The 26,476-nt window shown below is 43.2% G+C and overlaps 3 protein-coding genes across 4 annotated transcripts; 1 reads left to right on the top strand and 2 right to left on the bottom strand.

Moving 5' to 3' along the window:
- Window positions 1-1,022: 1,022 nt before the first annotated feature.
- Window positions 1,023-16,162, bottom strand: vwa5b1 (von Willebrand factor A domain containing 5B1). The gene is made up of 22 exons (XM_078797722.1): window positions 16,090-16,162; window positions 12,568-12,760; window positions 12,342-12,503; window positions 12,039-12,258; window positions 11,824-11,972; window positions 11,365-11,496; window positions 10,615-10,739; window positions 10,315-10,491; window positions 9,408-9,518; window positions 9,124-9,326; window positions 7,195-7,309; window positions 6,941-7,126; window positions 6,670-6,871; window positions 6,395-6,591; window positions 6,138-6,321; window positions 5,514-5,801; window positions 5,280-5,417; window positions 3,928-4,056; window positions 3,641-3,712; window positions 2,558-2,627; window positions 2,342-2,465; window positions 1,023-2,200 (listed from the first exon to the last, which is right to left on the bottom strand). The coding sequence occupies exons 2-22, from the start codon at window positions 12,704-12,706 to the stop codon at window positions 1,670-1,672; spliced, it is 3,654 nt and encodes a 1,217-aa protein (XP_078653848.1). The 5' UTR covers window positions 12,707-12,760; window positions 16,090-16,162; the 3' UTR covers window positions 1,023-1,669.
- Window positions 16,163-18,478: 2,316 nt separating this feature from the next.
- On the top strand, window positions 18,479-23,328 carry ddx19a (DEAD-box helicase 19a). The gene is made up of 11 exons (XM_058084262.2): window positions 18,479-18,684; window positions 18,799-18,862; window positions 18,927-19,116; window positions 20,085-20,177; window positions 20,727-20,829; window positions 20,911-21,025; window positions 21,106-21,283; window positions 21,420-21,657; window positions 22,169-22,331; window positions 22,548-22,739; window positions 22,814-23,328. The coding sequence occupies exons 1-11, from the start codon at window positions 18,622-18,624 to the stop codon at window positions 22,873-22,875; spliced, it is 1,461 nt and encodes a 486-aa protein (XP_057940245.2). The 5' UTR covers window positions 18,479-18,621; the 3' UTR covers window positions 22,876-23,328.
- Window positions 23,329-24,636: 1,308 nt separating this feature from the next.
- Window positions 24,637-26,217, bottom strand: cptp (ceramide-1-phosphate transfer protein). Of its 2 annotated transcripts, none has more exons than XM_058085634.2 (3): window positions 26,020-26,131; window positions 25,680-25,834; window positions 24,637-25,605 (listed from the first exon to the last, which is right to left on the bottom strand). In XM_058085634.2, exons 1-3 carry the CDS (start codon window positions 26,077-26,079, stop codon window positions 25,083-25,085), a joined length of 738 nt encoding a protein of 245 aa, XP_057941617.2. In that variant the 5' UTR covers window positions 26,080-26,131; the 3' UTR covers window positions 24,637-25,082. The 2 variants fall into 2 exon arrangements, with proteins under 2 accessions (XP_057941617.2, XP_057941618.2); XM_058085635.2 differs by having other exon boundaries at window positions 24,639-25,605; window positions 26,131-26,217.
- Between the last annotated feature and the right edge of the window lie 259 nt (window positions 26,218-26,476).

Below are 26,476 nucleotides of genomic sequence, written 5' to 3'. Positions count from 1 at the left end.
AAAACACTTGGCTGATTCGCTGGGCTAGGATACGTCGCTTAAGTGCATGCTAAAACGTTGACGCAAAATAATTTGTCATAACAAAAGCTTTTGTTTTTTTCACAGCGAGGTTTACAAACACTTACACTGATTTCTGCTTCACCCGTCGATACCTTTACATGCCAGTTTGACATTTTTGTTTCAGCTACGTGAATTAGAATAATGGTATTATAACGGTTTAAGCGGAGAAAATAATATTGTTGTTAAAGCTCCTCTTTTAAAAACAGGCTTCGCTACACACCCATTTTTTTAAGTTTATAAGCTAATTTTCTAAAACTTGGCCAAGATAGTTTTATAATAATAATAATAATAATAATAATAATAATAATTATTATTATTATTATTATATTATGCATAATAATAATAATAATAATAATTATAAGTATTGTTATTGTTATTATTATTATTCATAATAATAATAATGTCAGGATATGAAAAATATGTATCATATTGGAACAAATTTTTGTCCTAAGCATATATGCAAATCTCCTGTTCTATGCACCTTGCAATAGAGGGGCACATTGAATCATAATAATTATTATAATAATAATATTGTTAATAATGATAATATAATAATAATAATAATTATTATTATTATCATATTATCATTATTATGCATAATAATATAATAATATTAATATAATGATTATATATAATCATTATTATAATTATTGTATTATAATATTATTATATATATATAATTATTATTATAATTATTATATATATAATTATTTATACTACTACTAATAATATATAATAATAATTATAATAATAATAAATATTATTATTATTATTATGCATAATAATCATAATAATACTACTACTACTAATAATAATTATTATTATATTATTATTATTATTATTAACAATATTATTATTATAATTATTATTATGATTCAATGTGCCCCTCTATTGCAAGGTGCATAGAACAGGAGATTTGCATATATGCTCAGGACTAAAATGTGTTCCAATATGATCCATATTTTTCATATCCTGACATTTTAGAATGCTTTAATCCCAACAAAGGACAGCTTTGTGAGGCGGCAGGCTGCAGCCTGGAGCTCGCCCAACTATTTGTCAGTCATCTACAGATGTGGGAGCTGAAAGTTTCATCATTAATGTTAGCAGTGTAGCTCGTATGTAATGTTTAGCTAGTCCTGTTCCACTTCTTAATGTTACCTTGTTTTATTTACATGGCGTCTCTCCCGTTGGACAGCTCGTTAGCATTAACGGGGGCTTACGAAAAGCACTTTTATGTTGTCTAAATTCCACGGAAAACACATTAAAGTATTTTAGGACCTGTGACACTTATTTAAAATTGATGAAAAATACCAGAATAACGGGCCTTCAACCTTCAACCTTCCAAAGTGACGTCGCCAACTGCATGCATCCCTACAGTATCATTTGACAATGTTGTTGCTTGTATGTGTTACTGCACCACAAGAGTGCATGGAACAAGTGGACAAAACATGCTAAATGTACAAAGCTACATATGTTAGGGTGGTTAGTGTGCAGTAAAAGGTAATAAGTACACTGAAAGAAAGTAAACAGAGCTTAATTAACGGTCTTAGTGGCCCTAAGCAGTGCATGTAAACGTTTCGTTAGCATAGTGTGCTATACACCGGCGTGGTCACACACTGCTGGGGTTGTAGCACAGCATGTTGAGCTGCAGGTTGTCGTCCCAGTGTCTGAGGATGATGAAGAGCTGGTTGGCGGCCGCCTTGACCGACGCCACGTCTCGACCTTCTGGGATGTCCTGGCTGCTAAGCCACATGCTAGCTTTAGCGGCCACCAGCTCCCACTCGATGAAGTAGCTGGCGGAGCTGTGCTCCAGCCAGGCCAGAGCCACCGCCGTCGCCCACACCAGGCTCTCGGTGTCAAGCATCCCCTTGCTGGGGGCCTCCGAAGCACCCGGGCTGCCGTCCACCTGGGACCTGGTGGAGGGTGGAGGGGTTCCTGCACATGTTTCTGGGTCACACGGATGCGGTAGGTTGTCTTCGGTGCTTTCAACACGGCGGCCGCCCAAGTGAGATGGGTGTCCCAGGCTATTTCGGTGGCTGCTGAAGGGGGACCTCCATTTGAGTTTATCCATGGGTACGTTGATGGCGTCGCACAGCGTGGTGTCCAGTGGGAAAGCGCCACACGCCAGCTGCAGCAACACCTGCAAATAAACAGACCACAAGAGCTGGGTGAGGACCCCGACTACAAAAAACCAAAGCATAATATAGTTGGCAGTGCGCCCCCGGTCTGACCCAAAACCGGTGAAGAAAAAAAAATCCATGTTCATGGATCATCTACCCACTAGAGGAATGTAGTCCTTGTTCTCGTTGTCGCTCTCCCCCATGGAGTCAGCTGACTTGCTGTGGGATCGGCTCATGAATTCTTTGGCGGCCCTCGTCAGGAGGCGAGTCCTGCTGAACGCCAACCTGGCCGATGACAAAGTACATGTCAGAGTACTTCAAAGTAAATGTCAGCAACACACTCTACCAACACAGCAGACACACAAACACACACACACCTGGCAGAAAAAAGGCTCTCCACCGATTTCTGAGACTGGTCTGACGTCACTGATGGACTCCTTTGGGCCACTGGGAGAAAAATCAAAATACATTTTTTGATGTTTTTCAGGCACATTGTCATGCCTTTGTACGTATATTGTAAATAATAATATTGTATTGTAAATTGTAATAATCATCTTAGTGTTTAACTTGATACTTGACACACAGAATATTGTATTATATAGTATATACCAATAAAAGATCACAATCTCATCCTTCATCATTAAAAAAATAATAAATTAATAAACAGAAAACCACAGCTTTTACTTTGTTTTTTAAAGGAAAAAAAATAATACTCGCTTTGGGTGCAAAACCAAGCTGTTCAAAAAAAAAAAAAAAAGACCCGTAAAGGCATGAAAACATGCATCAATATTTAATATTGTCAAAAAAGTATGGAATAATTCACACTTCAGCTTAATATGGCAATAAAGATCATTATAGGATTCATTCATTTTTCTGTTTATTGATTCAATAGCATTTCAACCAGATTATGTGGCATGTTCTACTATAGTTAGCATCAAGTACTAATAAATAGAGAGTATTATTTAAAAAAAAAAACAGCCGAAATCAAGGTAACACAATAAAGACTTAAGCCAATGACACTACTCGTCATTTAGTCACGCAATATTAAATTAACTCACAAGTAAATGAGAAAAGAACATTTCTCCAATGGAGTTCCTGGCGCAAGTAACTTTTGCAGCCAACCTACACAAGATAGCGGCTTAAAATATGATAGGTGGCAATTGTGAAAAGGGGTGTGCGTAGTTTTTAATCCTCAGCCAGCGGTTGCTTTCATGCTGGGATTTCATCTATTGTGATGCTATTGTGGTATGTTAGTGTTCGCGTTCCAACAGATACACGTCACAGCGTTTAGCCACAGTGTGTTTCCACATCTCTTTCATTGCCTTGTTAATGCAGAAATGTCTGAGCCTTGCATTGCACAAATAAAAATAATATTCATAGTGAATGTAGAAGCCCCTCCACCCAGTCAGTAGCGTTCTGAAAATGTGAACCCCAAAAGAATCGAGTGATATTATGTGTACCCTCTGTGAAACGACATTTCTCCCAGCTGGACGAGGATGGAGTGCTGCAGGGAGAGACGCCATCGTCCACACCTGACACAAGAACATAAAAATAAATCTGTCGCATTAGCACACCGTCTTTGATTCTTTCCTCCTTGTTGCTAAGCCACCGCACACAGACAAACAATATTTTTCCAGAATAGAAATTGATATTAACATCCAGCCTCATATCTCCTTGCACATGCTATTAGGTGTCATCTGTTGACATTCATTCATTATGATAATGAAAGATATCAAAAATAGCCTACTGTTGTGCGTCAGAGCGTCTTCCACGTCCTCCGACACGCCACCAGACTGAGAGCGGCCGAGTCCGACGGAGTAAGCTCGGTTCTTGCTGCTTCCCGAACTGGACCGTGAGCCTCTTTTAAAGCCGTGGTCTAAAAGTGAGAAAGTAGTCACACACTTTAAAATGTATAACTTATTGTTTTTATTATGTTCCTACACACCAACAAAGTATTTTCAAATCATATATGAATAATACAGATGTTGATCGATTCAAATATTTAATCGCATTTTGTCCCAAGTTACAGTATCTCATAATTAATTGCACTAAATCGTAGATAGAAATACGTTTTTATTAGGGCTGCCAATCGATTAAAATATTTAATCGCATTTTGTCCTTAGAGTATCTCATAATTAATTGCACTTAATCATAGATAGAAATAAGTTTTTATTAGGGTTGTCAATCGATTAAAATATTTAATCACATTTTGTCCCTAGTTACAGTATCTCATAATTAATTGCACTAAATCGTAGATAGAAATACGTTTTTATTAGGGCTGCCAATCGATTAAAATATTAATCGCATTTTTTCCTTAGTTAGAGTATCTCATAATTAATTGCACTTAATCATAGATAGAAATACGTTTTTATTAGGACTGTCAATCAATTAAAATATTTAATCTCATTTTGTCCCAAGTTTCAGTATCTCATAATTAATTGCACTTAATCGTAGATAGACGTACATTTTTATTAGGGCTGCCAATCGATGAAGATATTTAATCGCATTTTGTCCCAAGTTTCAGTATCTCATAATTAATTGCACTTAATCGTAGATAGACGTACATTTTTATTAGGGCTGTCAATCGATTAAAATATTTAATCGCATTTTGTCCTTAGTTAGAGTATCTCATAATTAATCACACTTAATCGTATATAGAAATATGTTTTTATTAGGACTGTCAATCGATTAAAATATTTAATCAATATTATTCACATTTTCTACAGTTAACTCAGAATTAATCAAATTTAATCACAGATAGAAATAAGTTCTTATCTATCATAAAGTAGTGGAAATCTCATTCTGGTGAACGATTCAATGTGCAACTACAACAATAATTACAAATTTTATGTAAAGCGATATCTATTTCAGAACTATGGGCCATTATTTAAAACAATACAGTCAGCAAGCATATTTTTGTATGGCTATTTTTCTTTATTATTAGCATATTAGCTCTTAAACTCGCCCACAAACGTTCAGCAAATACAAAATGTGAGCGAGTGAGACCTCTCACACTGACACAAACACAGAGCAATAGTCGCAACGCCACCATGCCCAATCGTGACAAAAAGAAGTCAACAAACAATCCATACTACTCACCAGGGTTGAAGTATTCAATGCAGGTGTGCAGATATTCATTTGTGTCCAGGTCAACGGGGATGAAGGCCGTGTATTTGCTCAGGATGTTGCAGGCTTTGCTCGTGTGGATGGCGTACATTTGGTACTTCCTGCCACAACCTGCAGCGGTAACATCACATGGCAGCGAATATCGCTGGTGAACTCCAATGAATGCGTAAAGCGTCGATGGTGGAATTGAACGGTTGTCGGGCTCACCGTGTTCAATGTCACTCTCCCTGTCGGCCATGTGCTCAAAGTCGTGAATGATGGAGCGGCCGGCCAGATGGTGGAAGGTCTCGTTCCACAGCTCCTCATGGACCTTCTCCTCGCGTTCCCGTCCCTTCAGGAAGGGCTCCACGTCAAAGAGCACCTCCCAACGGACGGCCTTCCCACTGAGCACGCCCGACACCACTGCCTTGCACTCGCCACCCCGCCGGGCCACCGCATCGGCGCTGTGGATCTCTTGCGGTGTTTCAGCCTGACACATCTGGTGGCCGTATCCTTCTGAAACACCACAGAATGGAAAAAAATGACTAAATACATTTTCCTGGAACGTGGAATGATACAACTTCCTGTTGTATTCCACTTCTTGGAATGTAACCTTCCAGAGTCCCATATACAGCGGAACCACGGAGGAGTTGTTGTAGTGGATTTACTGAGCAATCCTCACAAGAGGCTTGCTGCCGGAGCATACCTCCTCAAATGGGTGTGTGCACCACTGTGGAAGCCTGCATTTAGTAATAGTGCCACTCCCCACTCCCTGTGAAATATGTAAACCAGGGATGTCCAAAGTATTTATTTTCTTATGGGCCTGTGAACTACACATGGACAAAGAGCTACCTGTATCGCCCACGCTACCGATAGACGGACTGTCTGTGGATGATCTGGACCCGTCTTCTCCTGTCGTGTTGCGGGCCCGGGTATGTTTTGGGCTTTCCGGAGCTTCCAAACCAGTCTCCGTCGAGGGAGGCTGCAGGACTTGACGTTCTCCGGATGATGCGGCACACAGACTGGCCAGTTGAGGCTGAAAATAAGACAAATTGACATTTTGTTAGAGCATCCACAGTGACATTTGACGAATGTTGACTTTTCCACACCTGGTAGTCTCTCCTCCAGTGGGACTCGTGTTCCGGGCTCACATGGCTGAGCAGCTCCTGGACTTTGGCTCTCCGCAGGGGATTCTTAGGCATGACAGAGCTGGGATCACTGGAGGTGTACTTCTTAGTTGGGAGGTTGTCGGCTATCTGGTTGGCGCTGTAAGCTCGCCTTCTCACTTGAGCCTCCAGGCCTGACACTGCAGCAGAACCACCAAAAGATAAAAGGTGAAGGCAATGATGGGGAAAACCGGAAGGGAGCTCGGCTACGTTCTCACCGTCATCGTGGTCCGTAGTGACAAAGCTGGCGTCCATTATGGCGTCCTGATTGGAGTTGAGGTGAGCGCTTTGTGGTGTTTCTTTGTAGGCTACCTGAGCAGAATCAGCAGGGGTCCTGAGCAGGTCTTCGTCTTGGGAATGATAAAAGACGGAACTGCCTGAGCCCACGGAGTGCATCATGCTGTATCGGCGTCTTTTGTCCTGTTAATGATTGATAAAAGCGAGTTGATCCTGTGAAAATGTTGTGACGTGTGTCATCATCACACTTACGGATTTGGGGTTGGCGTGATAGCGTGTGGCGTCGCATACCACGGCGTACCCGATCAGACTGTCGCCTGGGTACAGGAAGGTGTTGCCCACCGGGGAGAGCAACACTTCCTTAGTCTCGGGAAAGAGCCACTCAATGGAGATGTCACTGAGGACCGGGCACATGGTCTTCTTCAGGGACTTTATCATCTGCAAAGACAAAATGTCCTCAGTTTGGAAAGTGGTACGGTCCTCTGAGTGAGAGTCATTGCACGTACTCTCGGTTGGAGCCTCTCGCCTTGGGCCAGGAACTCGGCTGTTCCTTTGGACACGGTGGCCAGTTGCTGCACCATCCTCCTGCAAGTGCTCTGCCCAATGCCGAATGTGAAGCATCTGCGTAAACCAACACAAAAATATAACATATCAATCAACACATTAGCCATTACATGGGTTGGAACATTCCTATTTGGGTTAACTATGCTTCGTCAAGGAACCTATGCTCACAACATGGCGGTGTTTTGACAATCCTAAGAGCCGAAATGACGTATGCGGGCTCTAGAGCCTTTTCTATTTGGGATCCAGCACTGAGGAATGCCATACTTCCTAATATTAGAGTTGCACGGTGGACGAGTGGTTAGCGCGCAGGCCTCACAGCAGGACCAGAGTTCAATTCCACCTTCGGGCATCTCTGTGTGGAGTTTGCATGTTCTCCCCGTGCATGCGTGGGTTTTCTTCCGGTTTCCTCCCACATTCCAAGAAACATGCTAGGTTAATTAGCGACTCCAAATTGTCCATAGGTATGAATGTGAGTGTGAATGGTTGTTTGTCTGTATGTGCCCTGTGATTGGCTGGCCACCAGTCCAGGGTGTACCCCACCTCATACCCCGAAGATAGCTGGGATAGGCTCCAGCACCCCCCGCGACCCTTTGCTCATGTTTGGAATACAGCTATATTTTACTCTGTTGTCTTCGACAACAATACAAGATTGACGTAGCATTGGGTACTTGTGCAAAATACAGTAGTACAAAATAAATACATAATAAAACCCCAAAAAGAAATAAATAATACAATGTGGTACTAAAAATACTTGTCAGTCAGCATTTACATACTAAAAACAATTGAATTAAAAAATCGAATAAAAAAAGGACATGATATATAATGTATATAATATATATAATGTATATATATATAACATAATAACATCTTGTACCAGCAGAGGTTTATTTGGTGGATGGCAAGAAGATGAGCTAAAAGTGATATATTTTGTGTAATGAATACAATCAATACAAAATAGAAGAAGAGATTGATTTGTGTGTGAAGTGGTGAGCTCTTCAATAAGACTGGAAGGACAAAAGGCAATTATTTCCACAGGACTTAGAGACCCGGAGGAGAGTGGGAAGCCTTGAGATGATTTCCCACAGCAACAGGAGCTGCTTTGTCGCCGACACGTCACTAACTCACATCTTATTTTGATGCGTGTTTTCTTGTGCAGGGATTCAAAGAAAAATGCACGTTTTTTGGAATTTTGTCCGTTGTTTGCATAATCCGTATGTGAAACATCATCATATATTTTTCTCTTTCCTGTGCATTCTAACCAAAGAAAATGAGTTAATATGAGCTAGCTAACAATGCACGTCATTGGGATGTACATATTTAGACTACAAAAAAATCTATATAATTTTATATACATGCTATGATCATGCATTAACAACATTGGTGATGTAATATTTACCATATCTTGCCGTATTTTGATGATTTAAAACATTATCAAAATTTCTTTCCCAGTTGCATTGATTTAGCCCAGATGCTAGTTCCGTCAACAACAACAGCATAGAAACAGCTACAACACTTACAATGTCCGCTCATATTGGGATGGCTGTGTCTTCCAGCACAAGATGTGTGCTCCAAAAAAAAATGCTAATGGAAAACAAGCATCTTGTTGAGTCTTCGAGAATCGGAATCCACTGTCTGTGAGTGAGACTAGCATCTAGCTAAGCGTCGTGTTACCAGATAAATATGGTTATTCGTGTTCGCTGCTACAATAACAATATCGATGTAGCTTAGTTAGTTAGATATGTAAATGGAGCACACATATTTAGCATCAAAATAGGTGCCTCCCATGATGTTCATCGTTAGCTAGCTCATACTAAGTCATTTTCTCTCAGTAGAACGCACAGAAAAGGGAAAGAAACCTGTGCTTGACTGACCTGATGTAGCGTGCGTGGCTGCGCACCAACTCAATCACCTTGCCCGTGTCGTTCACCGCCCCGTCCGTCAACAGGAAGAGCAGACGGGGGTGTCCGCTGAACATGGGCTGCCTCAGAATCCATTTTAACGGCGCCAGGATGTTTGTACCCCCCATGTCGGCGCGGATCTTATGAACGTACTCGCAAGCCAAGGCCAGGGCCTCCTAGACGAGGAGTGAAGATGAACAGCTTTATTGTCCCGATGAAGGAGATATTTCAACCATTTATGTAATCCCATTTATTACCTCCTCGTAGTTCTGGCTGACTGAGAAAAGCGATTTGAAGGTGGAGCCGAAGCTGACGATGTTGAACAGGCAGCCTGGTACGAGACTCTTGAGGATCACCACCATGGCATCCTGGGAAAAAAAACAGAATGGTCATCATTATGATTCATAGTTATCTCAGATTTAGTGTGCAATAGCAGAAGGATTTGTTAGCAAGCACCAAACATCTAAACCCATTCATTCATTTTTCTACCGCTTTTCCTCACGGGGGTCGCGGGGGTGCTGGAGCCTATCCCAGCTGTCTTCGGCACCCTGGACTGGTGGCCAGCCAATCACAGGGCACATATAGACAAACAACCATTCACACTCACATTCATACCTATGGACAATTTGGAGTCGCCAATTAACCTAGCATGTTTTTGGAATGTGGGAGGAAACCGGAGTACCCGGAGAAAACCCACGCATGCAAACTCCACACAGAGATGGCCGAGGGTGGAATCGAACCCTGGTCTACTAGTTGTGAGGACTGCACGCTAACCATCTAGAGCCACGCTTGACCAAATTCTGCGTCCGAGGCAGTCATTTTACAAAACCACTGTTTTTTCAGCTCTTTGTATTGAATTGTGGATTCCTATAGAGCCCTCACACACAATAACTCGCACAGGAAGCTGTCAAGATCTTCCAGAATCTGTACGTCCTTGCATTTTCAAAATGTCTGTTTTAATTTATTTCACCCATGGCCCGCTCCCGGGCACGCCACTCCACTGTGATTATTAACACTACCATGAGTTCCTGAGGACTTCCAAACTACTGCCGAAACCCATTTTCTAATTTTGTTGGTATAGAAGTTGATGATAAATGAATAAACACTTTGGAGAGCTACTTGAAAAATGGATAGAAGCTACTGGTTGGAGAGTGCCGTGTTTACCTTGACATGGTCGATGTTGACACCGCTCATGCTGCCGCTGCGGTCAATAAGAAAAATGAACTCGCCGTGCACCTTCCTCAGGTCGGAGCTGACAGGTTTGAGGTTGGGACACAAGTTGAGCATTACCACAGGGTTGTGGAGGAGGTCCTTGTGCAGCCGCCTGTGGATGACCTCCACCTGTGTACACACATACACCCGGCTCGTATGATCAGCTTGATGGACCTGATGGTGGGCTCAACGCCGTAAATTTACTAATGAACCAATGACAATGCAAGCTATAGATGTTCGCAATGGTCCGACCTTCCTCTCGTCGCTGAAGTCTTTCCTGGTGGCCTTGATGAAGTCACTTCGGGCGCGGAGGAACTCATCATACTCATCCGTCGTCATGTCTCCGCTCTCCATGAGCACATGAGGCACGTGAGGTTCTACAGACACCACAGCAAGCCCAGAAATACCAGATCACAGTTTGACTTCATCAGAGAGCAGGGGAATCGAACCCAGGTCTATTGACTCTGTGGCGTACATGCTAAACACTCTTCCAAGGGGTTACTCAATCGAATACAAACAACAATTATATTATGAGACGCTCATTCATTGAATTGCTAGTCTGCAATTTTAAAACTTTTTTTCACCACAGTGCCCTCTGCTGGGTCAAGCGGGTCACTGCCTGACGTTAGTAATATATTTATTTGTTATGAAAAGGTGTATTTCTCACGACTTCAATAAGTTATCTGTTTGTTTTTGCTCAAGGTGAAAAATATTGGCATGGAGACTGTCGCACTTAAAACTAGCCACGACTGGCCGTGTGCTTGTTTGCCCAACAAAGCCTTCAAAAGACGACGGTGGCTCGGCAGAGATAGCTATGCCCTGCGGGAAACGAGCGGCCCACACATACTCCAGAACAAGACGACACTCGAGGAGAGACAAAAAAAAGACCCAAAGCCGTTCGCCCCCACATGGCGGCATCTTCATTGATATCAGGGCTGCACGCCATTGGAGGCCTGGAGGAGGCTGAGGAGCGTACGGTAGAGTGTGACCTTGCCGACGTACCGCTAGGGTAGATGAGAATCTTCACTGGACAGTCATAAGTGTACTTGTCTGCTAGTGTGATGACCACACAATTGGCCGAGCGGGCCAGGGGGTCGGCGTCGGCTCGGATGGCGTGAGACGGGCTCTCCACACCTACGCAAAGAGCACATAAGTTGAGATCCTGTAGTTCTGGACTTCATTCATTTGTGCTTTTAAACTTATTAAGCTTTGCCTGAAAAGTTAAAGGTCTAAAAGTTAAAGGTCTATTAAAGGTTAAAGGTTTATCATGACCACAGTTTGACCCTGGAACAGATAATTAGTATTTACATGCTTTCCAATTGTCAACATGTTTATGGCTTTGAAACATAACAATTAGCCCCAAAGAATATTAACTTGGAATTGATACAAGAACAACGCTGGTAGGACGCCATCAAACAACAAATCCAGTCCAAACTGAAGCAACTGGAGTCGGATGCTGACCTGCGAGGAGATAGGGGGCTCGTATCTCCAGCTGGAAGTTAAACTGGTAATCCATGGAGTTGATGGCCTCCTCCTCCAGCAGAGCAGCCAAACAAAAGTGATCAGAGCCGGCAGCTGGATCCTGTGGGCTGGGCGGATGTCTTTCCCGCCTAAAAGTGCAGGCATCGTCTTCATCAACACAGACGACGTCCACCACCAATATGAGTAGAACTTACAGTCTGGAGAAGTTTGGGGACAATCCTTGCTCCTCGTTGATGCTCCTCTGTACGCGGGGTGTGCACACTGGCGGCGTGGACACGGTGATGCCTCCGCTGGGCAGAGTAAATAGCTCACAGGAAGTACTGACCAGAATGTGGACCGTCTCCAAGGGAGGTATGATGCCCAGGTTGACTACAAGAACTGTCCTCTCCAAATCCTCATCCAGGACTATGTGGCCTGGAAGACCACATTGGAAGGTAAATAAACGTTTTTTTCACGGAAAATCTGCATTTTATTCCAAAAAGTGTATCACTTCTCACCAACACCGCCAGGGGGCGCTCCATTTGGCACGCTGCACGGGTTGTTGTAACAGTCGTCAATCTTGGCCTTGTCTTTGATTTGCAGCGTGATGATCTGGCTGGAAATCATCGCCTCAAAGCCCACGACGATGGCTTTTTCCTCCAGCGGATAGATGAAAATCCCTGAGAGAAAACACAATAATATGACATCAAGTAATTGTTGCTGCTCGCATCGCAACAAACGCACCTTCGATGGCGTGGTCCTCGATGTTTTCATACGCCATGGAAGCTGTCATGGCCTGAGTGTAACCTCTGACACAGGAAGTGATATCAGAGGCGCTGAGGGGTAGAGGGCGGCGGTTCTCCTTGTTGATGAGTCCCGGCATGGCGCTGATGTTGGGAGACTTGACATCACAGGAAGAAGAACATTTCTCTGAAGACTAGAAAATCAAACAGATTGAATAGATTGGATTCATCTGTTCCAGGGTCAAACTGTGGCCATCACAGAACCTATATGAAGTGCACAGGCCCTATTTTAAGTCATATTTTAACATTTTCCACTATTTGATACATGTGTGGGTTTTCTCCGGGTACTCCGGTTTCCTCCCACATTCCAAAAACATGCTAGGTTAATTAGCGACTCCAAATTGTCCATAGATATGAATGTGAGTGTGAATGGTTGTTTGTCTATATGTGCCCTGTGATTGGCTGCCCACCAGTCCAGGGTGTACCCCACCTCTCACCTGAAGACAGCTGGGATAGGCTCGAGCATGGCTATGACCCTCGCAAAAATATGTTTTTTCTGATTACTCAATTAGGCTGCACGAAGGCCGAGTGGTTAACACGCAGGCCTCACAGCTGGGAGACCCGAGTTCAATTCCACCCTCGGCCATCTCTGCGTGGAGTTTGCGGCGTGGTGGTGGGGCGATTTTCAACTAAATCAGAAAATGGGTTTTGGCAGTAGTTTGGAAGTCCTCAGGAACTCATGGTAGTGTTAATAATCACAGTGGAGTGGCATGCCATGGGTGGAATAAATTAAAACTGACCGTTTTGAAAATGCAAGGAAATACAGATTCTGGAAGATCTTGACAGCTTCCTGTGCGAGTTATTGTGTGTAAGTGCTCTATAGGAATCCACAATTCAATACAAAGAGCTGAAAAAACAGTCGTTTTGTAAAATGACTGCTTCGGACCCAGAATTTGGTCAAGCGTGGCTCTAGATGGTTAGCGTGCAGACCTCACAGCTAGTAGACCAGGGTTCAATTCCACCCTCGGCCATCTCTGTGTGGAGTTTGCGTGTTCTCCCCGTGCATGCATAGGTTTTCTCCGGGTACTCTGGCTTCCTCCCACATTCCAAAAACATGCTAGAATGTGAGTGTGAATGGTTGTTTGTCTATATGTGCCCTGTGATTGGCTGGCCACCAGTCCAGGGTGTACCCCGCCTCTCGCCCAAAGACAGCTGGGATAGGCTCCAGCACCCCCACAACCCTCGTGAGGATAAGCAATAGAAAATGAATGAATGAAATACTCATAATCATTTGTCAAGTAGGCTGTTCTGTTGAATTAGAAAATGTAAACAATCAAAATGGCCCCCGCAAGATATGTGGACATTTCCTATGATGTCATGCAAGAAAGGCAGTTCGAACATGGACGTTTTTGCACCATTTTAGGAACCAATTTTTCCGACTGTACAACTTCAGGGCTTCCAAAGTAATTGTCCTTGCATCAGGATTTATGGGTAGTCTGATCTCATTAACTGGAGGACGCAGGTAGCTAAAGGTCAAAGCAATACCAGCGGTAAAAAGCGGCCTTATCCACAGCAACACAAGACAAAGCAATCATTTCATCAAAACGTTCAGCATTCCCAATTATGTAGATGAATCCATAAAATCCCACGTTGGTGTCTTGAGCGAGAGCCGCCTCATTGCTCATATTGCGTCGACGGGGCGTGCGCAACCGCACCGTTCCATCACCACGGCAGATGGGAATTTATGACGAAAGCCATTTCCATAGAGACGGATCGGATCATTCGGAAGGCTGACCTAAAGTGAGGCTGTAGCCTCTGTGTCTTTCAGACCGCAGCAGCGGAGACGAGGCAACCTTCACACCCGCATCGGCTGAATTTGGATTTATACTGCATAGTTCAAATTAGAACAAAGACTAAATACAAAAGTTGTATCAAAAATACTTTTGATTGACATTTATATCAACTTCTAAAATATTCCATAGCTGCAGCCCTAAAGACAGTAATGGTTGGGGTAATAGTAACCATAAATAAATGATTGTTGTATCTGCTGGTATGTCTCTTCTCTCTCCAAATGGGCCCCCCCTCCCCCCACCCAGTGCATACTTATTTACTCAACTGCAGAGAGTATAGGATGCCATTCATCAAAGGCATTTATTTGGGAGGAGGCTTTATGTGTGCAAATACATTTTTAGAACAGTAGAAAATAAACTCATTCATTCATTTTTCATAAGCCTATCCCAGCTGTCTTCAGGCAAGAGGCGGGGTACACCCTGGACTGGTCGCCAGCCAATCACAGGGCACATATCGACAAACCACCATTCACACTCACATTCATGCCTATGGACAATTTGAGGGAGGAAAAGAAAACCCACACATGCACAGGGAGAACATGGAAACTCCACACAGAGATAGCCCAGGGTGGAATTGAACTCGGGTCTCCTAGCTGTGAGGTCTGCATGCTAATCGCTTGACCGCCGTGCCGCGCTTCTCTTAATTATTCATTCATCCATTTTCCTCACGAGGGTCGCGGGGGGTGCTGGAGCCTATCCCAGCTGTCCTCGGGCGTGAGGCGCGGTACACCCTGGACTGGTGGCCAGCCAATCACAGGGCACATATAGACAAACAACCATTCACACTCACATTCATACCTATGGACAATTTGGAGTCGCCAATTAACCTAGCATGTTTTTGGAACGTGGGAGGAAAAGAAAACCCACGCATGCACGGGGTGCATGTGCATGTGTGGGTTTTCTCCGGGTACTCCGGTTTCCTCCCACACACAGAGATGGCCCAGGGTGGAATTGAACTCTGGTCTTCTAGCTGTGAGGCCTGCGTGTTCACCACTCGACCACTGTGCAGCCTAGAAAACAAAGTACGGTAATGTAATATTATGACTATTAATATGCAATGATTATTGTTCTGGACACATGTCTGCTTTGCAGGTGGTAAGAACATCTTACCTGGTGGTATTAGTATTTTTTTATAAAAAAGAAACAGCATTTATTTGAGGTGAGGAGTTTTTTCAAGTTGACGATGCACCTGGTAATTAATTGGGGTCATGAGCGGACAATATTTGAGGAGATGAAATGATGTTTGTTTTTCGGGTATGATGCATTCCAGTGGTACATGCACAATAACAAACATATGGAATTCCTCTCAAAGTGAACATTGCCTTTGGGTTCCTTTAGATGAGGTGTACCTAATGTTGTGTCCATATGAGTTGAAGGCAGTGATATCCATGCATCACAAAAGAAGCGGAGATATTCCCGTATAGTACTTTGACTTTACATGCATGTTGTTGTTGGTGTCAAGTCTACCCTATCCTCCCCCCGGGGACCTCCAAAGCGTCCACTCTGTGTTTTCTATCAGCTGCGGTCACGGCGCTGTGCACTCATTAGTGCTCCTGCCGCTGCTGTGGTAACCACCTGTTGAAAGGCGGCGTCTGCGGCATCGAGACGCACGACGGCTCTCAGCATCTTCTTCTACGCATACGCCACACATCGTTCACAGACCATCCTCTTACCTTTCATCTGCGTCCGTTTTGGTAGCTGTATGACTCACAAAGTCCACTTAGGATGAACGATATCTCCTCCTCGTCTCCCCCCCCCCACCACCACCTCTCTCTCTATTCTCCCTCACTGCTGCTATCGGGAGCGCAAGTGAGGCAGCTTTGGCGGGAGAAAAAAAAGGCTGCTGCAGCACTTTAAATGAGCCACAGCAACATGTGGTTAAAAAATACTCCTCCTCCTCCTCCTCCTCCTCCTCCTCCTCCTCCTCACAGTGATGCTGAGAAAAAGGAGGAGGGGGAACCGGGGACCAGTCCTTCTGAGGAGTATCCCCCTCATCGCCCCCATGCATGCACAAAATCACACTGAGCCATCCCTCATATTGATAACAACATAATATGCTTGATTAATTGTTGTGATGGTGGGTGGGGTGAATCAAATATTTTTTTACTTGGGGATGGATGGATGGAATGGGATTTTAGCCAGAAAAGCTTTGTCAACTTTTGTACTTTTCGTCCAATCAATCACCTTTTAACAAATGAGTATATAAGGTCACATTTAATAATTTTGTGTAAGTAAGCGGTTGTCTGTGTAGCATTATAGAGTGTGCATCCAGGTAGCATCTTACCGGTATGCATGCAAATTGCAAGCTCGTCGATGTCTGGAGTTGCTAACGGCCTTTTCTACCATAATTGGCAGATCTTTGTTAAACACAGGAAGTCCCGTAAAAATATTGTTTGTACTCAATAATAATAATAATACGTTACCACTCTTTGAGTTCATACACGGAAAGTCAGAGGTCTCTAGCTAGTACCTCATGAGCTACCGGTAGCTTCTAACCACTTTTCAAGTACCTCTCCAAAGCGTTTGTTCATTTATTATTAACTCCTAAATGAAATAGACAGTGGGATTCGGCAGTAGTCCGGAAGTCCTCAGGAGCGCTTGGACATGTGACGAATCAGAGTGGAGTGAGCGTGCCTGGAGGCGGTCTGTGGGTGGATCAAATTAAAACAAAGCCAAAGAAATACAGCTGGACTACAGGGGCAGATTCTGGAAGATCTAGAAAGCTTTCTGTGCGGGTTTTTGTGTGTAGCTGCTCTATAGGAGTCCACAACTCAATACAAAGGGACGGAAAATAGCATAATAGGTCCCATTTAACTTTGTTAAGTATAATTTAAGGAGAAAAACAGTTGGATTGCTATAAGAAAAAATATGTATAAATAAAAATAATGTAATTTCCCAACTAAAAGAGTGAAATAAACCCATCATATTACAGTAATATAGTCAGGAGGGGAAAATGGTGTAAGATTTCAAGAAAAAGAATACACTCTGAATACAGGATATAGGATAGATGGGTGAAGGATTGTGTTCTGTCACCTTTAAGGCGCTCTTTCCTGCTCCGTGAAGCAGGTTTAGAAAGCCTGACTCGTTCAAATCCAGCGTAGGCGTTTGGCCGCCACTGTGTTTTGTTATCACCTCATTTGATCCATCTGTTTTCTTGCAAGGCTACCATGGCAATAAGAGCGTCTTTATACGCTCACTTGCTGCGTGTGCGCATCTCACCCAAACAGAATTAACCTGCAGCCAATAAGAATCACTTAACCCGCCCCACTCCCCTTTCCTCACATCAACACACATTCAATGAATAAAACACACACACACACACACACACTTGCGTGTTTCATGCAACAAAAAAAAAATCAGGTTAAGCCTCTAGCACAATCTGCTAATGAGCTAGCTAATTTGAATTTTTTTTGGCTCATGACAATTAAAAATGCTAAACAAATAAGCTGCGAGAACCCTGCATGTTATTGTTTTTCACCTTTTAGTATTAACTGTGCTTGACTTCTTTTTACACTACAAAATCAAGACCACACGCAAAGTCAATCTGTGGTGGGACTTTTATGATTGTTAAGAGTTGAGTATTTTTTGTACTGATTGTTGATTGTGGTTAACTTCATTGTACACTGAGTGCGAAGATGTGAAATCACAGTATTTTCCATGGGCGAGATTGTTTTTGAATACAAATAACCATTTATTAATATAATAAAATAATAGAATTCCATTCCAAAATTAAGTGATATACACAGTATGTAAGATACTGTATATTATTTTCATCTTACCCCATGTGTAGTAATATTAACATAACAAGTTGTGTTTAGGACATACAGTATAATTGAGACATGTAATACTCATTAGTGATGGGTGTGCTGTGTGATGCATTCACTAACCAACACACTAGCAAGTGATTTTCTTATTCTATCCGAAATAAAAGTCGTGTTCTCCCTATGATCCGGAGAAAATGAATGTACTAGAGGTAAGGAGGTAAAGGTAGAATTAAATTCGCGTTGATCTACTTTGCAGGATATTTTATGGCGGTCAGGGCCTAAAATCCCATCCATCCCTGACATCAGTGAAGGCATCACCAGCACGCCGACCAAAGCAAGCTGTCACTAATTTGTCGCTTCGCTGTCGCTGACTTTGGGACACAGTTTACCTGGGAGAAGTCTAGCTTCTGTCATCAAGAAAGTTAACAGCCAACATTTTAAATGTTCGAACAATCGTGGGCGTTTGAGGCTGACATGCAAGATGCGAGCACGGCGCCGCTGCAGGTGGTTTAATATGAGGATGCTAACTAACCTGTTGGCGAGGGGGGTGCTAGCTAAAAGTTTGACTAGCACTTTCGACACGCGTTAAAACAAAAAATGTCGACTTTTACTCACCAGATTGAGTCAGCAAAGAAAATGGATCGAGTGCGCCGTCCACGAAGCTTCACCAGAGATATCAACGGTAAGCGAATTTGTCACTTTACATCGTCCGACGGTTAATAAGTTTGGTGATGGTGGCTGCGTAGGGAACGTTGAGCTGGCCTCAGGCAAACGAGGTGAAACGTGTGAAGAGGACAAAATAGACCCGGCTGAAGTGTCCCTCCTCAACAAAATGATCCGCCGAAGTCTAGTGAGGAACCGGAACGAAGTGGAGGTCCTGCAGAGGGACCCTACCTCCCCGCTGTTCTCAGTCAAGACCTTCGAGGAGCTTCGCCTGTGAGTCCTAGGTTACTTCTGGTTACTTAACATAACCTGCATATACACAACACATACCGTATACAATGTGTGTGTCCTTGACTAAAAATACTGTTCTGTGGTATTATCTAACTTACTGTGTGGAGATATAAAAACAATCATCACTTGCTAAATGTAGTTTTTATATGTATAAAAATACAGACTGTATGTTCATGTCTCATAAGAATTGATGAAATGTGCAATTTTCCTTTAATTGAATGACGTCACAGCTCAATGGGCTCCATATAATGGGTGTGTCTTTAAGGTTTATTTTGAAAATTAATCTACTTACATCTATCAAATGTATTTATTTTATGAAAAAAATTTGTTTAATTTTCCCAATATCTGTGCTTAAGAATTTTGTAAGAAACAGCAGCACTCATGCACACTGCTAACCTGCCACCGTTTATAACTGTAAGTAAGTTAAACTGCAAGTCCTACGATCAGCATAGTAGTACCAGGACTGACCTGTGAGAGGCAGCAATGAGCCACAGAGCTCAGACTCGCTCAGGCACTCACTATTAATCACACTCACTCAGACTGCTGGAATCTGTGATGATTTTTGTTGTTGCTTGTAGGACACATTGTTTATGTTGCTTTTTCAGTCACCTGACTTCTGATTGGCTGTTGTTTGTCACAAAGTCTGAGGCTTGTCTGCGTTACACAATAGTTTTCTTGGCGTTGAGTATTGAAAATATCTACAATTGTTGGCCTTGACTCGTCATATTAAAACAAAAACACTCTTAGCTCCACACTCCACTGCATAATCTGTGAGTATAACCTATAATAGCCACCTGATTCATATTGCTTCGCTAGCGTTGTTTGAAGGGAGGGAATCGGGCTCAAAATCGGCCTGACATCAACATCATTATTTATTCAGCATTCATGCTCCACCGCAGAGATTGGCAATTTCTGGTTTCTAATTATTTCCCCACCCCTCATATGAATAGGAAACCGGAGCTGTTGAGAGGGGTCTACGACATGGGCTTCAACAGACCTTCCAGGATCCAGGAGAAGGCTCTGCCTATGATGCTGGCACAGCCGTATGTCCATTTTTACTCCTTTTGAAAATTGGTAACTGAGTGATAATTGCTATTTATTACCGATCAAATGTCCAAATTATGCTTTTCCCACTTTTCTGACCTCTAAATTGTAGTCAGAATGTAGTATTCTTGTGTTAAACGAAACCAAAGTGGCAGATAATTAGGTTTGGAAGTGAGTCCTGTAAGAAGTTTGGGATGGCTTAAAACGCTCTGTTTCAAAAGGCGTGATAAAACTGCCCCTTTGTGATGTCACAGAGGGGCGGACTTCCTTATATATAAACCCTCGCCCTCCCTGTGCAGGCAAGCGGTAGTGGAACACCGCCTCTGTGCAATGCAATGTGGGTCTGACAGCTGCATAAACCCCTCCACAATGCAACCAAGACCCTCAGCAGTTTTGCTTTAAAATACTGTACATGTAAAGTGTTGCTTGACAGCCCTGATGTAAATAGACAAATACAAGTCGATAATACAAAATCAGTGCGCTGGCATTCTTTATTAATGCTGGTATTGCTATTGAAGCCATAAAATTGTAACATTCTTTGCTTCCAGACCTCAGAATCTCATTGCCCAGTCCCAGTCTGGCACAGGAAAAACTGCTGCTTTTTCCCTGGCCATGCTCAGCCATGTCAACCCCGACCACCATTGGACCCAGGTAGGCCATGTGACCTGCTGTCATATTCACCTGTTGACTGTGCTTGCCAAATGAAACAATTTATTCCTTTTTGCCCTCCAGGCTCTTTGCATCGCACCGACATATGAGCTGGCCCTGCAGATCGGTCAGGTGATGGAGCAGATGGGCAAACACTACCCCAGTGTTAAGCTGGCGTACGCCATCAAAGGCAACCGGCGTAAGAGCCTCCCAGCATCTTCACTCACTCTGCTGCGTCGCCAGCTAACGAATGGCTCATTTGGCTGCATTTCCACGCAGTGGAGCGAGGCACTAAGTTGCAGGAGCAGATCGTTGTGGGAACGCCGGGCACCATCCAGGACTGGTGCACCAAGCTGAAGTTCATAGAGCCCAAAAAGATCACCATGTTTGTGCTGGACGAGGCCGATGTCATGATCGCCACTCAGGGTCATCGTGACCAGAGCATCCGCATCCACAGGTACTGTATAACAAATGTCTATCAATACCAAAATGTCAACATGGCTACCTCAAACTAAGTCGGCGATCAATCTTTGAAACTCTTACTTGTCACCAAACATGAGTTGTTCCACTGTACTCGCTTGCCAACTCGCCAGGCAACTAACAAAGGACTGCCAGATGCTCCTCTTCTCGGCCACCTTTGAGGAGGAAGTGTGGAGGTTTGCGGAGATGATCGTTCCAGAGGCCAACATCATCCGTCTGCGGCGTGAGGAGGAGACGCTGGACACCATCAAACAGTTTTATGTGCTCTGCAGGAGCAAGGAGGACAAGTTCACCACTCTGTGTGAACTCTACGGGAGTATGACCGTGGCGCAAGCCATGATCTTCTGTCATGTAAGTCCTTTAACGTAAATCATGCACAATGTCATTTTAGTCAGCTTTGCACACAAAGCGACAATAATCTGTATTATAATCGATAATAATCGATATTTGCTAATTTTGACCTCCTTATAAAAAAATCATTGCCTCACATCTGAGCCACTAGATTGTACTCAAGTGGAGTGTCATCATGGGAATCATGGGCGACACCAGATCACACGGCATTCCAAGTTGTGGTGCAATAGGTGGATAAAACAGATGAGACACTACCAACGTATAATGCAGAATAATAACCCACGACTACTGTATGTGTATGCGAGCTCTAATCATGGGCTTTACAGTCATTTATAAAAACGCTGTGAAATGGAAAGTACTACCAGCGAGGCTACCGTATATATATATACATATATATATATATCTGTTAAGAAAAAAAACACCAACAACACGGCGCATCACCGCTACTTGTGCATTACAAGCTGAATGCGCTGTGGTCTGTTTTCCGTATATAATTTTTCTCCCTGTGCAGACTCGAAAGATGGCGTCTTTATTGGCCACTCACATGACCAACCAAGGCCACGTTGTGGCACTGCTGAGCGGGGAATTGACTGTCGAGCAGAGAGCGAGCATCATCGAACGCTTTAGGAACGGCAAGGAGAAGGTTCTTGTGACCACAAATGTTTGTTCTCGAGGTAGGACACAAAAGTCTAAGTTTTAGGTTTTGATAGCCTCAATAACTGTTTAACTTTGGTACACTTGAACCTCTCAGGCTGAACACAATTGTTTTCCAATTTGTTAATATTGCACAACACGAGCCTGAAGCCAAAGAAAAAGCCAAAAAACATGTGCACTTTATCCTTTTGAATTGAGCATCTTAACTTAAGACAACTGATGTGTTTGTTCCTCAGGTATCGACGTGGAGCAGGTGTCCCTTGTGGTCAACTTTGACCTCCCCGTGGACAGGGATGGGAACGCCGACAATGAAACGTACCTTCACCGGATTGGCCGCACGGGACGCTTCGGCCGGCGAGGCTTTGCCATCAACATGGTGGACAACCAGCACGGCATGGAGGTCATCCGGCAAATCGAGATTCATTTTGGTACGTTCCTCCTTTCTTCTCCGACAAAACCTGCAAACGCCATCATTAGCTTTGTGTCCTTATTCATCCCACAGACAGGAAAATCCCCAAACTTGAAACGGGGAATGTTGAAGAAATGGAAAAACAGCTCAACTGAACACTCTGACTTCCATCTCCAGTGGCTCTTCCACAGGTTTATTGTTTACATGTTGACTATGCAGACTTCTGGAGTTTGTTTGACGCACTTTTGATTTATTGTTGACTCGAAGCTCAGCGCAAAGCTAGCTGTTGTGTACTTTTACTTTGCAGTGGTTTTGCAGTGATTTCCGTTGTTTTACTTGGAATGAATGCATGAATGTTAGCTATTGTCTATTCTTGTGTGCTTTAAAACATTGTGTGTGTTTCAGACTGCAGTGACCCTGGTTACTACGTTCTTTTGTCCTTGTTTCAAATTGCTGCTGTGAGCTTCATGGTCGTTCATGAAGGACAAAAAAAAAAAAAAAAAAACAAATGGAAAAAAATGATATATGAAACATCCTGTTGCCTTTATACCTTGTTTTGGTGCTTTCTCTCCAAACTGGCACAATTCTATTAAAAGGCATAATGAGAAGTGGCGTGAGCTTATTGAAATATTAACAAAAAATACATATATTAATTAAAAAAAATTTGAAATTACAAATGAATAAATAATACCCAAGGGAATCTACAGGTTCTGACTGCATTTCTGGACAGGTCCAAGATCTTTACTCGGTCACTGAGTCAAGCCACTAGACTTCCTCACACTTCCTGGTTGTGTCATGTTTTTCTCGTTTTTTAGGTTGGAGATCCTGGATTTAGACACAGCATTGGCAAAGAATGATTGAATTACCCTGCTGTTGTGTTCGGGTTAGAATAAAAGAGCGTCATACTTTGTGTGACTGTGTGGGGACATGCCAACCATCATAAGAGGTATCGCTAATTGACATGGGGCGCATGCGTTAATTACACTACAATGAAATTAGTTACTGCTGTTAACGTGTTATTTTTTACAACCCTAGTAAATGTATTTTTTTTAATTATAATATATGCAATTTTAAGGTCATTCCCTATTATAGAAATGTAGCCAACAATACAACACTTGGACTTCAGGTTTTTATTAACATGTTCATTAAAACATGCTAATGCATCATGTGTCTCATGGCACAATTAAAATTTTTTAAACTGAATATCACAAAAGGAGGCCATTTTTTTACACCCCGTGTTTTTAGTCTCACCACACAAGACAAAGGTTCCCCGTTTCAAATAAACATATCATTCACTTAAAGAGATGCACAGTACTGATCTGTCGTGAACGCCACACTGGACCAAGGTCTGTTCCAAGTCTCTGAAGCTCCTGCGAGGCATATCCATGGTTGCTATGGAAACCTCGCCGTATCGGGTCCCGAACCTGGCCTCTGCGCTGTCCCTCACCGTCCACAGGGGGTCTGAGGGGTCAAAGTGCTGCTCGAACCTCCCGCCGCACGGCGTTCGGATCGCCAGTAGCAAAGTACCCCCTGTGGTGCTGACGTCACACCCGGAGTCGACCTTCACTCCTTCCTGTGAAAGCGGGCTGAGAATCCCAGAGCGTCCACTCGGGATGGCGGGGAGGACTTTGTACTTGTTGAGGCTTGGAGCATCAGGGGGGTGGCAACTAGGTCGGAGGACTCTAGTAGTCTTAGCTGACCCTGGTGGTACCTGGGTTCCTGGGCCACGGCTCGGCCCTCCTTTGGACTTTGGCCTCGATAAATCCATTGCAATAATTTACAGAATAAATGTTCTTCTCAGCGAATCTTTTATGAACTTGCAAGATTGAAGTCGCGAAAAATAAACCTTTTCGACACTGAACAAGAAGTACTTCTATTCAGAGTCACTGATGTTACCATGGCAACGTGTCCATTACACAAAGGGGACCTCTGGCGTCCAATGCACGCAACTGCAGCCAATTGAAGCATGCTACAGTACATAAAAATCCATGCTTTTAAATGGGAATTTTTTTTTTATTAATTTAGTCCTCATGATTAAAATATTTACAGTATGTTTTCAGCTAATTTTAAGTCACTCCTAACAATTTCAGTGCATCATTACAACAATGATAAACAAGCAGAGGTCAGGCTTTGTTACATACAGTTACAGATTATATATTTTTTATTTAGGATAGAATGATACAAACAATTACTATAATAAACATGGTGAAGAAAAGTTATGCTGTCCCTACAGATTGAAATTAATGAATAAAATTTACAAACATGTTTTGCAGTTTAGCCGTATCAGCATTTTATGATGCGGCGTTCCCGCCATGCGATATTGCACAGTCCCTAATGGCAGTCATGTTGACATCGGAGGTTTCTATGGTAAGTTCAGCAGGTTGTTCTTAGCATAAAGTTCCTCAGTGACCTGGTGTACTTGCGAAATGAGCGGCACCGCTTCCCCCAACATGGCCACCACCTGCTCCGGCGGGCCCACGTTCATCACCTCAAAGAAAGTGGGGCGACCAGGGAGCACACAGAAGGCCATGCCTGCGGCCTTGCGCACCAACCATGGATGGTATTGGGCTAGGGACTCGTTGTAGGCCTCGGCGCACATGGTGGATGTCTTGCTGTCCTCCGTGCTGGTCCTCAAGCGCTCCAGGAAGAGTTCCAGCCACCTGAGAGCACGGTGCAGCCTCAGCAAAGTACGGCAGCCTGACTCAGGATGGTTGCCTCGCTTGTCCAGGTCTACCAGGCCATTGTCAAGCTCATACTGGACCATGGACTGCACCGTCATGTAGTGGGAGAACGTCTCTCCATTCAGAAAATTCACCAGAATCTGGATCTTATTCGTAGCATCCTTGGAAATGAAGCCAAAGACCGTACCCAGGCTGTTCAAGAACCTGTCAAGAAACCCTTGTTTGGTTGTTGTGGTCAAGGCAGAAGGAGTTTGATACAGGCACTTAGAATAACTTACTTTACAAGCCCACGCCAGCCAGTCACGTAGTTTTCCAGAATAACCTCGTTGTTTTCTGACAGACACACCTTGAAGGTGGAGAGAACCTCACTCAAGCAGAACTTCTGCTCCTCTGATGTCACAGCAGCAGCCATAGTGGGCGTCATAAGAAGGTACTGTGAAAAAGAAATTGAAATAAATAAAAACAAGATGGTACTGTTAAAAAAAACACAACATGAAGATGAGGAAATGAGTAATTCATTAACGCAACATTATTTGACGTCAACTAGCAAAAAGTCAAAGCGCGATTTAATTCAATTTGAGCGCCAACAGGCAGCGCACAGCATTTAAAATGCATCACCTCCCGGTCACTTGTGCAATTGACGTAATGATGTTTCATCTGACGTAACCCTCCAAACATGACAGAATTGTCACTAAATATTCTATATTAAACAAGGAAGCCGAACATTACCTGCTTAGACCATTAGAAGCGAATGGGAGCTTATACATTTCTGTTGTTTCCGGGTTGTGCTCCTACTGCGCAGACTCGGACCGGAAAATGGACACCGTTTACGAAATAAAAGCATATGCATCAAAATCATTTATCGAGTGTAGCCAGAAGCGGTGAAGTATTGCAGTGTCACTGTCTACCCTCACCCTCTTATTCATCATTAGTAATTTATTCGTTTTGTAATTATATTTGGGATTCAATATTCAAGATTTATTTTAAAGTTGAACGTTTAATCTATATGTCTGACATGATTGTCTTTCTCTGTCTGTATATTGTTCATCTTTGGTTGATTAACTGATCATTGCTC

Source organism: Doryrhamphus excisus, linkage group LG17, assembly GCF_037039965.1.
Source record: "Doryrhamphus excisus strain RoL-2023G ecotype Guam linkage group LG17, RoL_Dexc_Guam_v1.1, whole genome shotgun sequence".
NCBI classification, from domain to species: domain Eukaryota; kingdom Metazoa; phylum Chordata; class Actinopteri; order Syngnathiformes; family Syngnathidae; genus Doryrhamphus; species Doryrhamphus excisus.
This window is presented reverse-complemented; position numbering and strand designations above follow the sequence as displayed.

Coding starts and splice junctions, on each gene's coding strand:
- vwa5b1 (XM_078797722.1), bottom strand. CDS start 12,706: ATGCCGGGACTCATCAACAAGGAGAACCGCCGCCCTCTACCCCTCAGC. Junction 12,504..12,567: donor CGAGGACCACGCCATCGAAG/GTGCGTTTGTTG, acceptor GTTTTCTCTCAG/GGATTTTCATCTATCCGCTG. Junction 4,057..5,279: donor CATTGAATACTTCAACCCTG/GTGAGTAGTATG, acceptor TCTCACTTTTAG/ACCACGGCTTTAAAAGAGGC.
- ddx19a (XM_058084262.2), top strand. CDS start 18,622: ATGTTCGAACAATCGTGGGCGTTTGAGGCTGACATGCAAGATGCGAGC. Junction 19,117..20,084: donor ACCTTCGAGGAGCTTCGCCT/GTGAGTCCTAGG, acceptor TCATATGAATAG/GAAACCGGAGCTGTTGAGAG. Junction 21,284..21,419: donor CAGAGCATCCGCATCCACAG/GTACTGTATAAC, acceptor CCAACTCGCCAG/GCAACTAACAAAGGACTGCC.
- cptp (XM_058085634.2), bottom strand. CDS start 26,079: ATGTTTGGAGGGTTACGTCAGATGAAACATCATTACGTCAATTGCACA. Junction 25,835..26,019: donor ATTGCACAAGTGACCGGGAG/GTGATGCATTTT, acceptor TCTTTTTCACAG/TACCTTCTTATGACGCCCAC. Junction 25,606..25,679: donor GGCTGGCGTGGGCTTGTAAA/GTAAGTTATTCT, acceptor GTTTCTTGACAG/GTTCTTGAACAGCCTGGGTA.